The sequence below is a fragment of the Pipistrellus kuhlii genome, unplaced genomic scaffold, assembly GCF_014108245.1.
Source record: "Pipistrellus kuhlii isolate mPipKuh1 unplaced genomic scaffold, mPipKuh1.p scaffold_m20_p_25, whole genome shotgun sequence".
NCBI classification, from domain to species: domain Eukaryota; kingdom Metazoa; phylum Chordata; class Mammalia; order Chiroptera; family Vespertilionidae; genus Pipistrellus; species Pipistrellus kuhlii.
The window spans coordinates 612978-628060 of NW_023425524.1; the positions used below are offsets into that span (position 1 = coordinate 612978).

Below are 15083 nucleotides of genomic sequence, written 5' to 3' on the forward strand. Positions count from 1 at the left end.
ACCCTCCCACTGGGGATGTGCCCGCCGCCAAGGTCCATGCCTTTGGCCGGAATCGAACCCGGGACCTTTCAGTCCGCAGGCTGACGCTCTGTCCACTGAGCCATTAAAAGCGGTTAATCTGCTCTCTCCGAAGCAGGTGCCCAGGGAAGGCATCCAAAGCGGACAGCCGCTCAGTCTGTCAGCGAACAACCCCCTGGCATCCTGTCGCCGGCGAAATGAGATCCGGACAAAGGGCGGGAGCCAAGGTCCCCGCGGGCCGGTGTCCGACAATCCCGTTACAGGGACTCGGGTATCAGATTCCGCAGCCCGTCCCTCCGAGACTCCATCCTGCTGTCAATCAACCGGAGAGCACGCACAGCCAGAGGGGTACGGCCGTCCGGCCGGCCGGCCGGCCGGCCGGCCCGCCGGCCGGCAGGGTGCAGCTCACTGCCTTCCTGGTGTTTCTGAGGTTTCCTGTGTGTCCTGGGCCGGAGGCCGAAGGCCTCCTGCCTGTTTTTTATTTTATTTTATTTTATTATCTTATTTTTAATATTTTATTGACTTTTTACGGAGAGGAAGAGAGAGGGATGGAGAGTTTGAGACATGGACCAGCTGCCTCCTGCACACCCGCTACGGCCAACCCTCTACCACTGAGCCACACCGGTTTTGGCCTATTTTAAATATACTTTAAAATATATTTTCGGTTGATTTCAGGGACGACAGGAGAGGGAGGGAGAGATAGACACATCCATGATGAGGGAGAATCATCCACCCGCTGCCTCCTGCACGCCCCCCACTGGGAATCGAGCCCACAATCCGGGCATGTGCCCTGACCCTCCCCGGGCATGGCACCCTGACCTCTTGGTTCAGAGGTCAATCCCACCAGCCCTTGTGGGGTCCTCGCTCTCTGGCCTGAGAGCAGGGGAGGGGTGCACGGGAGGAACCCGCCACCCGGGGAGGGCGTGGCGTGTTTAGAAGCCGCTGGGGACATGTGGGGGAGGATCCAGACATCGCTCGCCCCGCAGCATCTCCCCAGCATCATGTGCCTCCTGCGTGACTCACTCGGTTATCTTTTATGTAACGTGTCAGCCCCGAGCACATCGTCAGAGCCGGTCGCGGGGAGCCGATCAGACCGGCCCGGCGAGAGGCGTCCTGCAGACGCTGCCTGGTCCCCACGGGGGACACGGCCCCGGGCGGCTGTAGCCACCCATGGCCCTTCCGCCTGGTGCACCTGGCCCGGCCGGTGTGGCTCAGTGGTGGAGCCCCGACCGGGAATCGAACCTCGACCTCCTGGTGCAGAGGTGGATGCTCACCCGCTGAGCCACACCGGCCGGGCCCCAGGCCCCTTCTTCTGTGGGCGCCCCACCCGCAGCCAGCGTTGTCCTGCTTCCCGGGGACGGCCGGCGGTTGCGATTGCGTCAGGGAGGCCTGCCCAGTTCCTGCCGGGGGGCCTGTGGGGTAACGTCCATCCCGATGGAAAACGCCTCTCGGAGGCCATGGCCACGGTTGCCACATCCCGGGAGCCACAAACAGCCCCGAGCTGCCGAAGGACGAACTCCGCCAGCGAGAAAGTCTCTGGAAAAAAATGGGGCCTCGGACCCCAGCTGCTCAGGGGCTGAGCGTCGAGCTAGGAGCCGGGAGGTCCCGGTTCGATTCTGGTCGGGGCCCAGGCCCGGGGTGCAGGCCGGAGCCCCAGTGTGGGGCGTGCAGGAGGCCGCCGATCCTTGATATTCTCTCATCATGGATGTTTCTTTTTTATTTTTATTATTCTCATTTTTTAAAAAATATATATATTTTATTGATTTTCCACAGAGAGGAACGGAGAGGGATAGAGAGTTAGAAACACCGATGAGAGAGAAACACCGATCAGCTGCCTCCTGCACACTCCCCACTGAGGATGTGCCCGCAACCAAGGTCCATGCCCTTGACCGGAATCGAACCTGGGGCCCTTCAGTCCGCAGGCCGACGCTCTACCCACTGAGCCACATCAGTTAGGGCATCAGCATGGATGTTTCTATCTCCCTCTTCCTCTTCTTCCCTCTCTGAAATCAGTTAAAGAGGCCATTTCAGGGCCGTGTGAGGAGTGCCCGTGAGGAAAGGGTGGGTGAGTGGGGGTGGGGGCGGCTGTGGGTGGGGTAGGGTGATGGCAGAGGAAGCAGAGTCTGAGTGAGGGTCTCCCCTATTCTGTGGTCTCCAGGGGCCCCCACAGAGCCCCCGGGAGTGGCCCACGTCCCCCTGGGCCTTTGCAGGAGAACCCAGAAGCACTCCACCCCCAAAGGCAACGGAAGGCGGCCCTGCCCTCACCCCACCCCACCCCACCCCCTCCCCCAGGCACAGCCACAGCTTCCTCTTCGCCACTTTCACTGCTGGGCCTCGATCCCCAAACAGGAAGTGTTGCAGAGCCCGTGGGCGGGGCCACGGGGGACCTGCAGGCCCGAGGGACCGGCCACAGCGTCTCCCCTACCCCTTCCCTCCCCTCCCCTTCCCGGCCAGCCCAGCAGAGGGCCCGGGGCGCCAGGGCAGGCCTGTCCCTTCAGTGCATGCATCCCCCCTGCCCAGCCAGGTGCCAGCGTGTGCAGTGACCCTGGGAGGGAGGGGGGTGGCTCCAGTCACCACAGCTGGGACCAGGAAGCCAGGGGATTCCCCCCTGCAAGGCTCCGCCATCGGCAATATAGTGGGGAGGTGTCGTCTTCCCCCATCTCCCTCTCAACCTGAAATTATTATTATTATTATTTTCTTTTACAGAGAGGAAGGGAGAGGGATAGAGAGTTAGAAACATCGATCAGCTGCCTCCTACAATACACACACACACACACACACACACACACTGGAAATGTGCTTGCAACCAAGGCACATGCCCTTCACCAGAATCGAACCTGGGACCTTTCGGTCCGCAGGCTGATGCTCTATCACTGAGCCACACCAGTTAGCGCTCAACTTGAATTTTTTTGTTTTGTTTAATATATTTTATTGATTTTTTTACAGAGAGGAAGGGAGAGGGATAGAGAGTTAGAAACATCGATGAGAGAAAAACATCAACCAGCTGCCTCCTGCACACCCCCCACTGGGGATGTGCCCGCAACCAAGGTACATGCCTTTGACCGGAATCGAACCCGGGACCTTTCAGTCCGCAGGCCGACGCTCTATCCACTGAGCCACACCCGTTTCGGCTGAAACCCAGGTTTTAATCCCAAGAAACCTCAGATGGGCAAGAACCGAGATGGAGCCTGCGTATCCGTGAACATGTCTGGTGTGGATCTGTTTCTCGGCTGTTGTCACCGACCCCGCAGACCGAGAGGCTTACCCAGAGCCCTGGGGTCCGGCTCTGGAGGCCGCCAGCCCAAGGTCAGGGCGTCTGCAGGGTGGGTCCCTCCTGAGGCTGCAGGAGGCTCTGCTCCGGGTCCTGCCCCCGCGGAGGGGAAGGCACCGGGGTGCACACAGACGCAGGCCCAGGAAGGAAGGCGGTGGCCCCCGGGCCCCCAGACGCCCTGATGCCTGTGGGGTAACTTTGGGAGGAAGCTGGAATCCGCATTGAAGTGAAGAGGCTTGAACACTTTTGGGAAACTGACAGGGGGACTGACTTCCCTTTGGTTAGGCAACCCACCAAGATGAAGCAAGTTCCAGAGCAGGGTGGTAAGAAAGTTTGAGCCTGCTGCTCGAGGGGAAGTTACGGGGCCTTCTGGAGCCTCACCCCATCCCGTCCCCTAACCCCCCACCCCCACCCCCAAACCGCGCCCCTTCCCATGCCCCAGCCCCACACCCATGCTTAAGAGGCAGGCATGAAGCCGAAACCCGTTTGGCTCAGTGGATAGAGCGTTGGTGTCTGCGGACTGAAAGGTCCCGGGTTCGATTCCCGTCAAGGGCATGTACCTGGGTTGCGGGCATATCCCCCAGTAGGGGGTGTGCAGGAGGCAGCTGATCGATGACTCTCTCTCTCATCGATGTTTCTGGCTCTCTGTCTCTCTCCCTTCCTCTCTGTACAAAATCAATAAAATATATTAAAAAGACCTCTTAAAAAAAAAAAAAAGAGGCAGGCATGAAGCGGTCTCTCCTGCCCTCTAGTGGCCTCTGATGGAACTACATCCGAGAAGAACCTCCAGTACAACCAGTCACACCTGCTGGGAAGCCCAGGCCCACTGACACCTGGGCTCACCTGGCCCCACCAGCGCCTCAGGCAACCGGGGAGCCCATCCTACAGCCACAGCCAGGCGGGGGCAGTCCTGCAAGGCAGGGAGGGCTCTGGGCCCTGTCTCCCCCTCCTTTACATCTGCGAACGTGTGAGCTTGAACGCCCCTCGAAAAGAAGTTTGCAAAAACCACGCTAAACCTACCTTTTTATGGCCTGGGGAACGCTTTTCGCTGCAGGTTTGCCTCGTTGCAGAGAGAGGTCAGGTGGGGTGGTAAGCCTGTGCTGGCCCAGCGGGGCGGGGCTCAGCAGCTGAGCACGGACCCAGGAATCAGGAGGCCAAGGTTTGATTCCCGGTCAGGGCACAGGCCCAGATTGAGGGCTTGATCCCCCATGAGGGGCGTGCAGGAGGCAGCCCATCCATGATTCTCTCTCTCTCTCTCTCTCTGGAATCAATGAAAATATTTAAAAAATAATAATATTAAGGCTGCCAAATCCGGTGTGGCTCAGCGGATAGAGCGTCCATCTGCGGACTGAAGGGTCCCAGGTTCAATTCCGGTCAAGGGGCATGGACCTTGGTTGCGGGCACATCCCCGGTAGTGGGTGTGCAGGAGGCAGCTGGTCGGTGTTTCTAACTCTCTATCCCTCTCCCTTCCTCTCTGTAAAAAATCAATAAAATATATTTAAAAAATATAAGACCATGACATCACCCTTACAATGCCAGGCGCCACAGTGGCTTCACATCTACCACTGTGGTTTAAAGAGTGATTCTTCTCTGCAGGATCAGAAAATGGACATTTTCTTAAAAAAAATAAAATAAAATAAAATGAACACCATGTCCAAAAGGGTGGGGTGGCCCTAGCTGGTGTGGCTCAGTGGATAGAGCATCGGCCTGTGGACCACAGGGTCCTGGGCTCGATTCCGGTCAAGGGGGTACCTTGCTTGCAGGCTCCTCCCCGGCCAGGGCCCCAGTCATGGCTCATGCAGGAGGCAACCCGTCAATGTGTTTCTCTCACATCGATGTTTCTCTCTGACTTTCGTTCTCTCTTCCACGCTCCCTGAAAATCAATGGAGGAATATCCTCGGGGGGAGGACTGACAACAGGGTGGCGTGTGGCTGAGTTAAGTCGACCCCATGCCCCTCAGCCTTCTGTGGATTCGCCTGGGAAACCAACTGGTTTGATTCCCGGTCAGGGCACAGGCCCAGGTGGCGGGCTTGGTCCCCGGTGAGGGGGCTTGCAGGAGGCAGCCGATCCATGATTCTCTCTCATCATAGGGTCGAGAATTGTCACACGGCTGTCTTTCCCTCGCGGACCAACCTCCCGACATGCATGCCTTCATTCAAGCAAGACGGAGGAAGACGTATTACCAAAAATGTGTTTATTTTCATTTGTCTACACGACTATCTATATAGCTGTAAACTCAAGGAATCACCCAACACGTGTATACACTGGGGGGGAGAGGGACAGTGAATAAGCACCTTCAATGGTCTCCATGGTTCAAGAATTGACCATTTAAAAAAAAAAACACGTACAAAAATCATACAAAATCACGACAGACGTTTAGATATAGACGGCTTGATATAGAATGAATGATAAATATAAAAAAAGAAGGCGAGGGAGGGTGGGGGATTGGAATGGGGGGTTGAGGACAAACATGTGATACCTTAATAAAGAAATATATATATATATTTTAAAGGTGAAATGCATGTATGGATTGGGCTATCGAAACAACCTGTGTGCTCCCCGCATGCTGTGATTCTTGGGGGGGAAACGTGCCCCCCAAGTTTTCAGGGTAAGGCTCTCTCTCCTGATTTAGGTTCCCATGGGCTGCAGCCTTTGCCGGTGTCTAGGCGCTGACAAAGTAGTGGGCGTGTCAGCGAGCGGGTGAGCTTATAAGGCCACAGGGGGACGGCTCAGGCCTGGGAGGGTCCGCTCCCCACACGAGGGTGCTAAGTTGGGGAACACATACAACCCTCCCCCGGGGCTGTATTCGTTTGTCTAAGGGTTTGGGGAGTGGCGGGTGTGTGTGTGTGTGTGTGTGTCCTGTCTCTGTGTAGGGGTAGGCACTTCCCCATTCCAGAAGCTCGGGGCTTCCGTTTTGGGGGAAACGGTGAGGGGAACGTGGTTAAGGCTCAGGCTGGCGGCCGCTCAGCCGCCAGGTCAGACAGTCTTCGGCCCAGACCCTCTGCGGTCGGGTGCTGCTGCTGCTGCTGCTGCTGCTGCGACGTCCCCGGTGAGGAACCAAGGCGCGCTCTGGTCTTCATTTCCGCTCGATGCAGTCCACGCCCAGGGTGTTGTCCGGGCAGCGGCAGGTCCTGCTCCCCGGGGTGGCCAGGCAGAGGTGGGTGCAGCCGCCGTTGTTCACGGAGCAGTAGTTGTGACCTGGAGGAGGCAGGAGGCAGCTCGCAGCCTCCGCGCACGGGGAGGCCACGCCGTGGCAGGGGCCCGGGCTGGTGTGGCTCAGTGGCTGAGCGGGGGAGCCGTGCCCGGGGTGCCAGGCTGGGGCAGGAGGGCCCGGGGGGGTGGGTTACCTGGGGGACACTGCGCCAGGGCCGTGGTGATGCCGTACAGCCGGGTCTGCTTGTGGGGGTGGAAGGTGTCCGTCTCCTGGGCCACGGCGACATCCACGGCGGCCACGGAATTCCTGCGAGAACCAGAGGCGGAGGTCACACGCAGCCGGCGGCTCCCACTTCCCTCCGCGGAGCAGCTGCCCCGAGGTTTGGGGAGACGCGGGAGGCTGGGGGGCGGAATCCGATCCCCTGGCCTTGCCCCCAGCCAGCCCTTCCTCCGCGGGGTGGTCAGCCTGCATTTCCCTGTCTTTTATATGTACGTGTGTGTATGTGTATGTGTGTATACATGTTATATATATATATGTATGTATATATGTGTGTCTATGCGTATATGTGTGCGCAGACATGTGTATATGTGTATATAAGTGTGTGCATAGATGTGTGTGTGTGTGTGTAGATGCCATACAGCTGAGTCTGCTTGTGTGTGTGTATGTGTGTGTATATGTGTGTATATATATGTGTATATATATGTGTGTGTATTTATATATGTGTGTGTATATATGTATATATGTGTGTGTATATATTAATATATGTGTGTATATGTGTGTATATGTGTGTATATGTGTGTATATATATGTGTGTGTATTTGTGTGTGTGTGTGTGTGTGTGTGTGTGTATGCTTTTGTTGATTTCAGAGAGGGCGGGAGAGAGAGAGATAGAAATGTCAATGATGAGGGAGAATCATCGATCTGCTGCCTCCTATATGCCCCTCACTCACGCATGTGCCCTGACCAGAATAGAATTGTGACTTCCTGGTTCAAAGGTCAGTACTCAACCACTGAGCCATGCCGCTGGGCTTCCCTGTCTTCTTAAAAAAAGGACAGAGCCCTAGCTGGTGTGGCTCGGTGGATAGAGCGTTGGCCTGCAGACTGAAGGGTCCTGGGTTCGGTTCCGGTCAAGGGTCTATGCCGGGGTTATGGTTCGATTCCCAGGAGGGGCGTGCAGGAGGCAGCCGGTCGATGGTTCTCTCTCATCATGGATGCTTCTGTCTCCTTATCCCTCTCCCTTCCTCTGTCTCTGAAATCCATAAAAATGTATTAAAAAGCAAAGGCCAGGAGCCGCTGTCCCCACTCTGAGCCGGGACATCTGCTCGCTGTGCCCGCGGCCCAGCCACAGCGCCTGCTCGGCTTAACCTCCTCTTGGCCGGGAGGGAGGGCTGGCCAAGGGCCAGAGGCACACGCAGCCGGAGAACAACGAGGGAGCAGGGAGTGGGCAGGGAGCCCGCCCGCCGGGGGACCCCCAGGCCGGCTCCGGGGGAGAGAGCAGGGGTGCTCAGGGCTCAGCAAGCCCCAGGGACAGACTGGAGGCCGCGGCCCACCCTGCTGTGTCCAGGGGACCCATCTCCTGGCCACCAGAAGGCCAGCCGGGGTGGGTGGGGGTGGAAGGGGTATCTCGGAGGCCAGAGGTCAGGCCAAGGACTCACGTCTTCCAGTCGGTGTAGTACAGGTGCTTGCCGAAGCTGGTCACCGAGAACGGGTACTGCAGCCCCTCGAGGACCCGGCGGCGGGCGGGCTGCTCCGGCCGGAGGCACTCGGCACGGCCTGTGCCTGCGGGGGGAGAACAGGCCTTCGTGGTCCCCGCCCGGGAGAGGCCCCCGTGTCACCGAGCGAGGGGGAGGGGGGAGATGCGCCGGGCCCTGGCTCTCGAGAGCCGAGCCGATAAAAAACGATGAACGACAGCCGGAACCGGTGTGGCTCAGTGGACAGAGCGCCGGCCTGCGGGCCGAAGGGTCCCAGGTTCGATTCCGGTCAAGGGCATGGACCTTGGTTGCAGGCACGTCCCCAGTGGGGGGTGTGCAGGAGGCAGCTGATCGATGATTCCCTCTCATCGATGTTTCTAGCTCTCTATCCCTCTCCCTTCCTCTCTGTAAAAAAAAACAGTAAAAAATATTTAATAAAAATAAAAATAAAATGAAATGTTATGATCCCAGGCCCCGGGTGACACCAGAGCTGGGGGGGGGGGGGCGGTGAGTGTTCAGGCCGGACGCCAGGGGCTGGATTGTGCTGACCCCCGACTTCCGTGATGGAAACGCGTCCCCAGACAGCGCCAGGCCCCGAGAAACCACGACTGTCCGAGCAAGAAAAGGCAGCCATCAATGGGGGGCTGAGGACAAATATGTGATATCTTAATCAGTAAAAGAATTAATAAAAAGGTAAAAATAAAAATAAAATAAATAAAAAAGGAACCAAAAAAAGAGAAAGAAAATGCAGCTATTTTTGTGCAGGAGAGGTAAAAGCCCCCTCACGCCCTCTTTCCGGGACAGACCCTCTCGCTGTCCGGCCGGGGCGGCCCCGCCCGGGCCTCACCTGCGTCCACCCAGCACAGCTGCGAGGAGTAGGCGTCGAAGGTCAGCCCGTTGGGCAGGCCCAGGTCCTCCTGCACCAGGACCCTGCGGTGGGTGCCGTCCAGGTAGGAGGTCTCGATCTTGGGGCTGTCCCGGTTCCAGTCCGTCCAGTAGAGGTTCCTGAGGGGGACCCGGGGGGGGGGGGGCGAGGGAGAGACGTGAGGAGGAGGCACCAGAGGACGTTCCATGGAAACCACTGAGAAAGAGCCTCTGAGGAGGACAGGGCAGACCGCCCGGCCACCAGGCGGGGCTCAGCGGTGGAACATGGACCCAAGACCCAGGAGGTCACGGTTCGATTCCCGGTCAGGGCACAGGCCCAGGTGGCAGGTGGCAGCTGGATCCCCAGTGTGAGGGCGTGCAGGAGGCAGCCCATCCATGATTCCCTCTCATCATGGATGTTCCTCTCTCTTTCTCCCTTCTCTGAAATCAATAAAAGTCTTTATTTTTAAAACACACACACAAAAGGACAGTGGCAGGCATGAATATGGGGAGTGGCGCCCTCACCAGTGTGGCTCAGTGGATAGAGCGTCGGCCTGCGGACCGAAGGGTCCCAGGTTTGATTCCGGTCAGGGGCATGGACCTTGGTGGCGGGCACATCCCCAGTGGGGGGGGGGGGTGGTGCAAGAGGCAGCTGATGGATGTTCCTCTCCCATTGATGTTTCCAACTCTCTCTCCATCTCCCTTCCTCTCTGTAGAAAATAATAAAATATATTTAAAAAAAAGATTGGAGAGTGTGTCCCGCCTGTGTGGCCCAATGGTTGAGGGTTGACCTAGGAACCAGGAGGTCAGGGTTCGATTCCTGGTCAGGGCTCTTGCACAGGTTGCGGGCTCCATCCCTAGTGGGGGGCGTGCAGGAGGCAGCCCATCCACGATTCTCTCTCCTCATGGATGTTTCTCTCTCTCTCTCTCTCTCTCTCTCTCTCCCTCTCCCTTCCTCTGAAATACCTGTTAAATAAAAAAGATGGGAAAGTGGGATGTGGTACCAGATCCACCGCTGCCACGGGGGCCGGCCTTTCCCCATGGACACCCATCGCCACCAGCTGGAGCTGTGGGCTGGCCTTGGAGCCCCACCGGAGAGCAGCCAGACGGACACGAGCAGAGCGGATGGACGCACACGCGGACGGACGGACGGACGGACGGGCACACCTACCCTCGAGCGGCGTCCGCGGCGATGCCCCGGGGGTTCACCAGGCCCGTGTCGAACAGCACACGGCGCTGGGTGCCGTCCAGCCGCGCCACCTCGATGCGGTCCAGGCGGGAGTCCGTCCAGAAGAGGTTGCGGCCGAGGTGGTCCACGGCGATGCCCTCGGGGCTTCCCAGGCCTGGGGGCAAGGGCAGGGCACGTCGGACCGGGGAGGCAGGTGGGCACTGGGGCTCCCGGCCCCCGTGGGGCTGCCTCCCACCCGTCTGATCCTTGCACGTAGAGACAACTAGCAGGAACGTGGTGTGCGACACGGTAACAGATGCCACGGGTGCCCTGACCGGTGTGGCTCAGTGGGTAGAGCGTCGGCCTGCGGACTGAAGGGTCCCAGGTTCGATTCCGGTCAGGGGCATGGACCTGTGTTGTGGGCACATCCCCAGTAGGAGGTGTGCAGGAGGCAGCTGATGGTTGTTTCTCTCCCAACAATGTTTCTCTCTATCCATCTCCCTTCCTTTCTGTAAAAATCAATAAAATATTTTTAATAAATATTTCATTGATTTTTTTACAGAGAGATAAGGAGAGAGAGAGTTAGAAACATCCATGAGAGAGAAACATCCATCAGCTGCCTCCTGCACACCCTCCTACTGGGAATGTGCCTGGCCGGGAATCGAACCCTGACCTCCTCATGGATGTTTTTCTCTCTCTCTCTCTCTCTCTCTCTCTCTCTCCCTCGACGCTCAACCCCTGAGCCACGCTGGCCAGGCTAACTGTGTTGGATGTTGGTAAAACACAGCCAAGCAAAGCAGTCCTGAGGAGGCCCACCGTCCTGGGTCTCCATCAGCATCTGTGAGCTAGGAGTTTCGTTCAGCTGCTGCCCAGAGCCACGCCCGGAGGGAAGGCCGCCCACCTTGCCGGATGATGGTGGCCGGCTCCCCGCCGTGCAGGCTGGCCCTCCCGATGGCAGGCTCGCTGATGTCCGTCCAGTAGACCATCTTGTCCACGCAGTCGAAGGCCAGGCCGATGATGACTTTATCCTGGTGAGAAGCACAGACCCGGTGAGAGGGCCCACCCACCAGCACCCGAGGGCCCGCAGGGAGGGGCCCTGCCACTCTTGTGTTATAGTGTCTGTTTTTTGTTGTTGTTTTTTTGTTAAATTAAAAAAAAATATATATATATATATATATATATATATATATATATATAATTGATTTTTTACAGAGAGGAGGAGAGAGGGATAGAGAGCTACAAACATCGAAGAGAGAAACACCGACCAGCTGCCTCTTGCACACCCCCTACTGGGATGTGCCCACAACCAATGTACATGCCCTTGACCGGAATTGAACCGGGACCTTTCAGTCCGCAGACTGATGCTCTACCACTGAGTCAAACCGGTTTCGGCTGTTTTTTTAAAATATATTTTCATTGATTTTTTTACAGAGAGGAGGAGAGAGGGCTAGAGAGTTAGAAACATCGATGAGAGAGCGACACCGACCAGCTGCCTCCTGCACACCCCCCCAATGGGGATGTGCCCGCAACCAAGGCCCATGCCCTTGGCCGGAATCGAACCGGGGACCTTTCAGTCCACAAGCTGACGCTCTACCCACTGAGCCACGCCGGTTTCGGCGCGCTGGTCTGTTTTTAAACGTGTCTTATTGACTCGGAGGGGTTATTATTTTTTAAATATATTTTTAATGACACCAGAGAGGAAGGGTCACCCGCGCCTGCTCACCGGGGCGTGCAACAGCGCCTTGGCCTCCGCCTTCCTCATGGTGCTGCCCTCCAGCGGGAGGCGCTCTATCTTCCCCGTCTGCGCAAACAGCAGGTGGGTCCCGGGGGGCAGCGGGATCACGGCGGGAGGAACCGAGGGCCCGGGGTGAACCGGGGGAGCCACCGTGCTCAGGCCTGGGGGCAGGAGAGGGCCGTGAGGAGGCTGAGAGCGGCAGGGTGCTCCCCTGCACACGCCCACGCACACTCCCACACACGCCCACACACACGCCCACACACGCCCACACACACTCCCACACACGCCCACACACACTCCCACACACGCCCACACACACTCCCACACACGCCCACACACACTCCCACACACACCCATGCATACTGCACATACACCCGTACACACACCTGCACACTCCCATGCACACGCCTGCGCACACACACCTTTGCACACTGCACATGCCTGCGCACACCTGCACATACACCCATACACACACCCGCACACGCCCCACACACACCCATTCACACACCAATGCACACTGCACACGCCCATGCCCACCTGCACACGTCCGTGCACACCCATGCACATACACCTGCACACACCCATGCACACCTGCACAGGCCTGTGCACACATACCTGCATACACACCTGTACACGTCTGTGTGCACGCGCCCATACACACATCCCTACATGTCTGTGCACACACACACCTGCACACACACACACCCACATGCCAGGTCACCTGCGTGCACCGCAGACCACAGGCACACAATGACCGTTTTTCACCCGAAAGTGCGGGAACCAAAGACCCTGAGGCCCCCGGATTGCTAGAGCTAGGTGGCCTCTCCGTGCACGCCGGCTTTGGATGTGGCCTCACAGTGACCCGCACGGCCCCAGGCTGCTGAGCTGGGAGGCGGGGACCCCTCTGGGCTCCCCGAGCTCAGGGCGCCGGGGGCTGATCCTCTGGGTGCAGCCTTGCCTCCTCACTGCTGGTCTTGCCGTGGCCTCGGCTCCCCGCCCTCCCCCCCTTCAGGGTAAGGGGCAGGGAACGGGCGCCGGGGAACCCGGGTCCCACGGCCACGGCTGCGGACACCTCTGAGCCCTCTGCCGCCTCAGGGACCTCGGACCTCCAGGGCCCGGGGCCCGGCCGGGAAGGAGCAGCACCCAGGGTGGAGGTCCTCCTGCCCCCTGTGTGGGCAGACTCCGGGGTCCCTGCCGTCCCTGCCGCGCCAGGCTGCCCGCCGCAGGGCGCTCGCCTGCAGGCCAGGTGCCCTCTCTGATGCCCACCCCAGCAGGGCTGCAGCGGGGGAGGAGAAGGGGAGAGACAGGGGGCCGTGGGGATGCCGAGGGGGCAGAGGAGAGGAGAGGGAGGGAATGGGGTGCAGGCCAGGGCCCCCCGATGATGCCCCCAGCACCCGCCGCCCCCCATGACTCACAGGGGGGCCGCACGCCGGGCCTGGTGCGGGTGCCCTCCAGCTCGCGGCCGGCGCGGTCCACGCACCAGCAGTAGCCGGAGCTGCCGTGGCACTGGGTGGGCGCGTACTCCCCGTGCTCGTCACACTCGGGGACGAACACCCCCGGGGGCAGCGGGCGCTGGTCCCCCAGCCCCGCCGCCCCCAGGATGTGCTCCCGCTGGAGCTGGCAGCGGGTCTTCTCGGCTTCTGTCGGGGAGACGGGCAGAGGGGACAGGTCAGCCACGCGGTCACCGGGGATCCCGCCCGAGCCCCCCCCCCCCGCCCCCCCCCGGGTCTGGTGCATACATTTTATTGATTTTTTACAGAGAAGAAGACAGAGGGATAGAGAGCCAGGAATATCGATGAGAGAGAAACGTCCATCAGCTGCCTCCAGCACAACCCCAGTGGGGATGTGCCCGCAACCAAGGTACATGCCCGTGACCGGAATCGAACCCGGGACCTTTCAGTCCGCAGACCGACGCTCTATCCACTGAGCCACACCGGCTTCGGCTGCCGTGCTCTGTTCTACCTCAGGCCTGGCATGGAGCTCACCCATCCCCCGTCCCCTCCCCTCCCCTCCCCTCCCGGGCCCTGCACTCAGACTCAGGGACAGGGCACCGGCCGGCCCATGCCCGGCGTCCCAACCCCTCACCTCCGAGCTCAGTGGATAGAGCGTCGGCCTGAAGACTGAAAGGTCCCGGGTTCGATTCTGGTCAAGGGCACGTACCTTGGTGGCAGGCACATCCCCAGTGGGGGTTGTACAAGAGGCAGCTGATGGATGATTCTCTCTCGTCGATGTTTCTAACTCTCTATCCCTCTCTCTTCCTCTCTGTGAAAGACCTCCAGGCATCTCACAGGCTCCACCCGCTCCTCCCCGCTGGGCTGGTGCCCCCGTCCCGGCCCCTCACCTCCGGGCGCGCAGCGGAAGCCGTCGCCCCGGTACCCAGGCTTGCACTGGCAGGAGAAGGAGCCCGGCGTGTTGTAGCAGAAGGCGTCGGGATGGCATCGGCTCGGGTGGCATTCGTCCACGTCTGCAAGATAATCCCAGGACACAGTTTCCTCCGGAGTCCGGGGCTCACACCGTCACCCGAGCCACCGGCTCAGCGCGACAGGGCCCTGTGTCTGCTCTGGGGACACCGGACGTTAACGACCGAGACAATCACCCAGCGTTTGATGATCACAACAGTCACTCAACACTAATGATCGCAATAACACCCTCAACATTAATTATCACCATAACCCCCTCAACGTTATCAAAACAAGTCTCCGCCGAAACCCGTGTGGCTCAGTGGATAGAGCGTCGGCCTGCGGACTGGAAGGTCCGGGGTTCGATTCCGGTCAAGGGCATGTGCCTTGGTTGCAGGCACATCCACAGTAGGGGGTGTGCAGGAGGCAGCTGGTCGATGTTTCTCTCTCATCGAGGTTTCCAACTCTATCCCTTTCCCTTCCTCTCTGTGAAAAATCATTAAAATATATTTTTAAAAAATTAAGAAAATAATAAAACGAAATGGAAGAAAATAGATAAATAAAATACAAAACGCGTAGTTCAAACGCCTACGTAAAAATGACGCGGAGCCCCCATTCCCAACGGAGCTGAACGAATCACTCCTATTAAAAACCCGAGCTCAGACGGCCATCCGCGTATGATCACAACCCAGTAGGGCCAGACTGTGGTCGGCAAACCGCGGCTCTCTGGCCCCTGGAGGGCGGCTCTTCCACAGAACGCCACGGCCTGGGCGGGTCTGTGTG

General features: G+C 58.8%; 1 protein-coding gene across 2 annotated transcripts in view; it reads right to left on the bottom strand.

Moving 5' to 3' along the window:
• Positions 1-5842: 5842 nt before the first annotated feature.
• The window catches only part of NID1 (nidogen 1), a 37332-nt gene continuing 28091 nt past the window's right edge, over positions 5843-15083 (bottom strand). For both annotated transcript variants that reach the window (XM_036453505.2, XM_036453504.2), the window contains exons 12-20: positions 14243-14365; positions 13317-13541; positions 11890-12062; positions 11068-11194; positions 10170-10341; positions 8982-9139; positions 8099-8222; positions 6637-6749; positions 5843-6487 (exon numbers count right to left, since the gene is read on the bottom strand). In XM_036453505.2, the coding sequence (XP_036309398.1) occupies positions 6366-6487; positions 6637-6749; positions 8099-8222; positions 8982-9139; positions 10170-10341; positions 11068-11194; positions 11890-12062; positions 13317-13541; positions 14243-14365 (1337 nt within the window). In that variant the 3' untranslated portion in view covers positions 5843-6365. The remainder of the gene's footprint in view (positions 6488-6636; positions 6750-8098; positions 8223-8981; positions 9140-10169; positions 10342-11067; positions 11195-11889; positions 12063-13316; positions 13542-14242; positions 14366-15083) is intronic.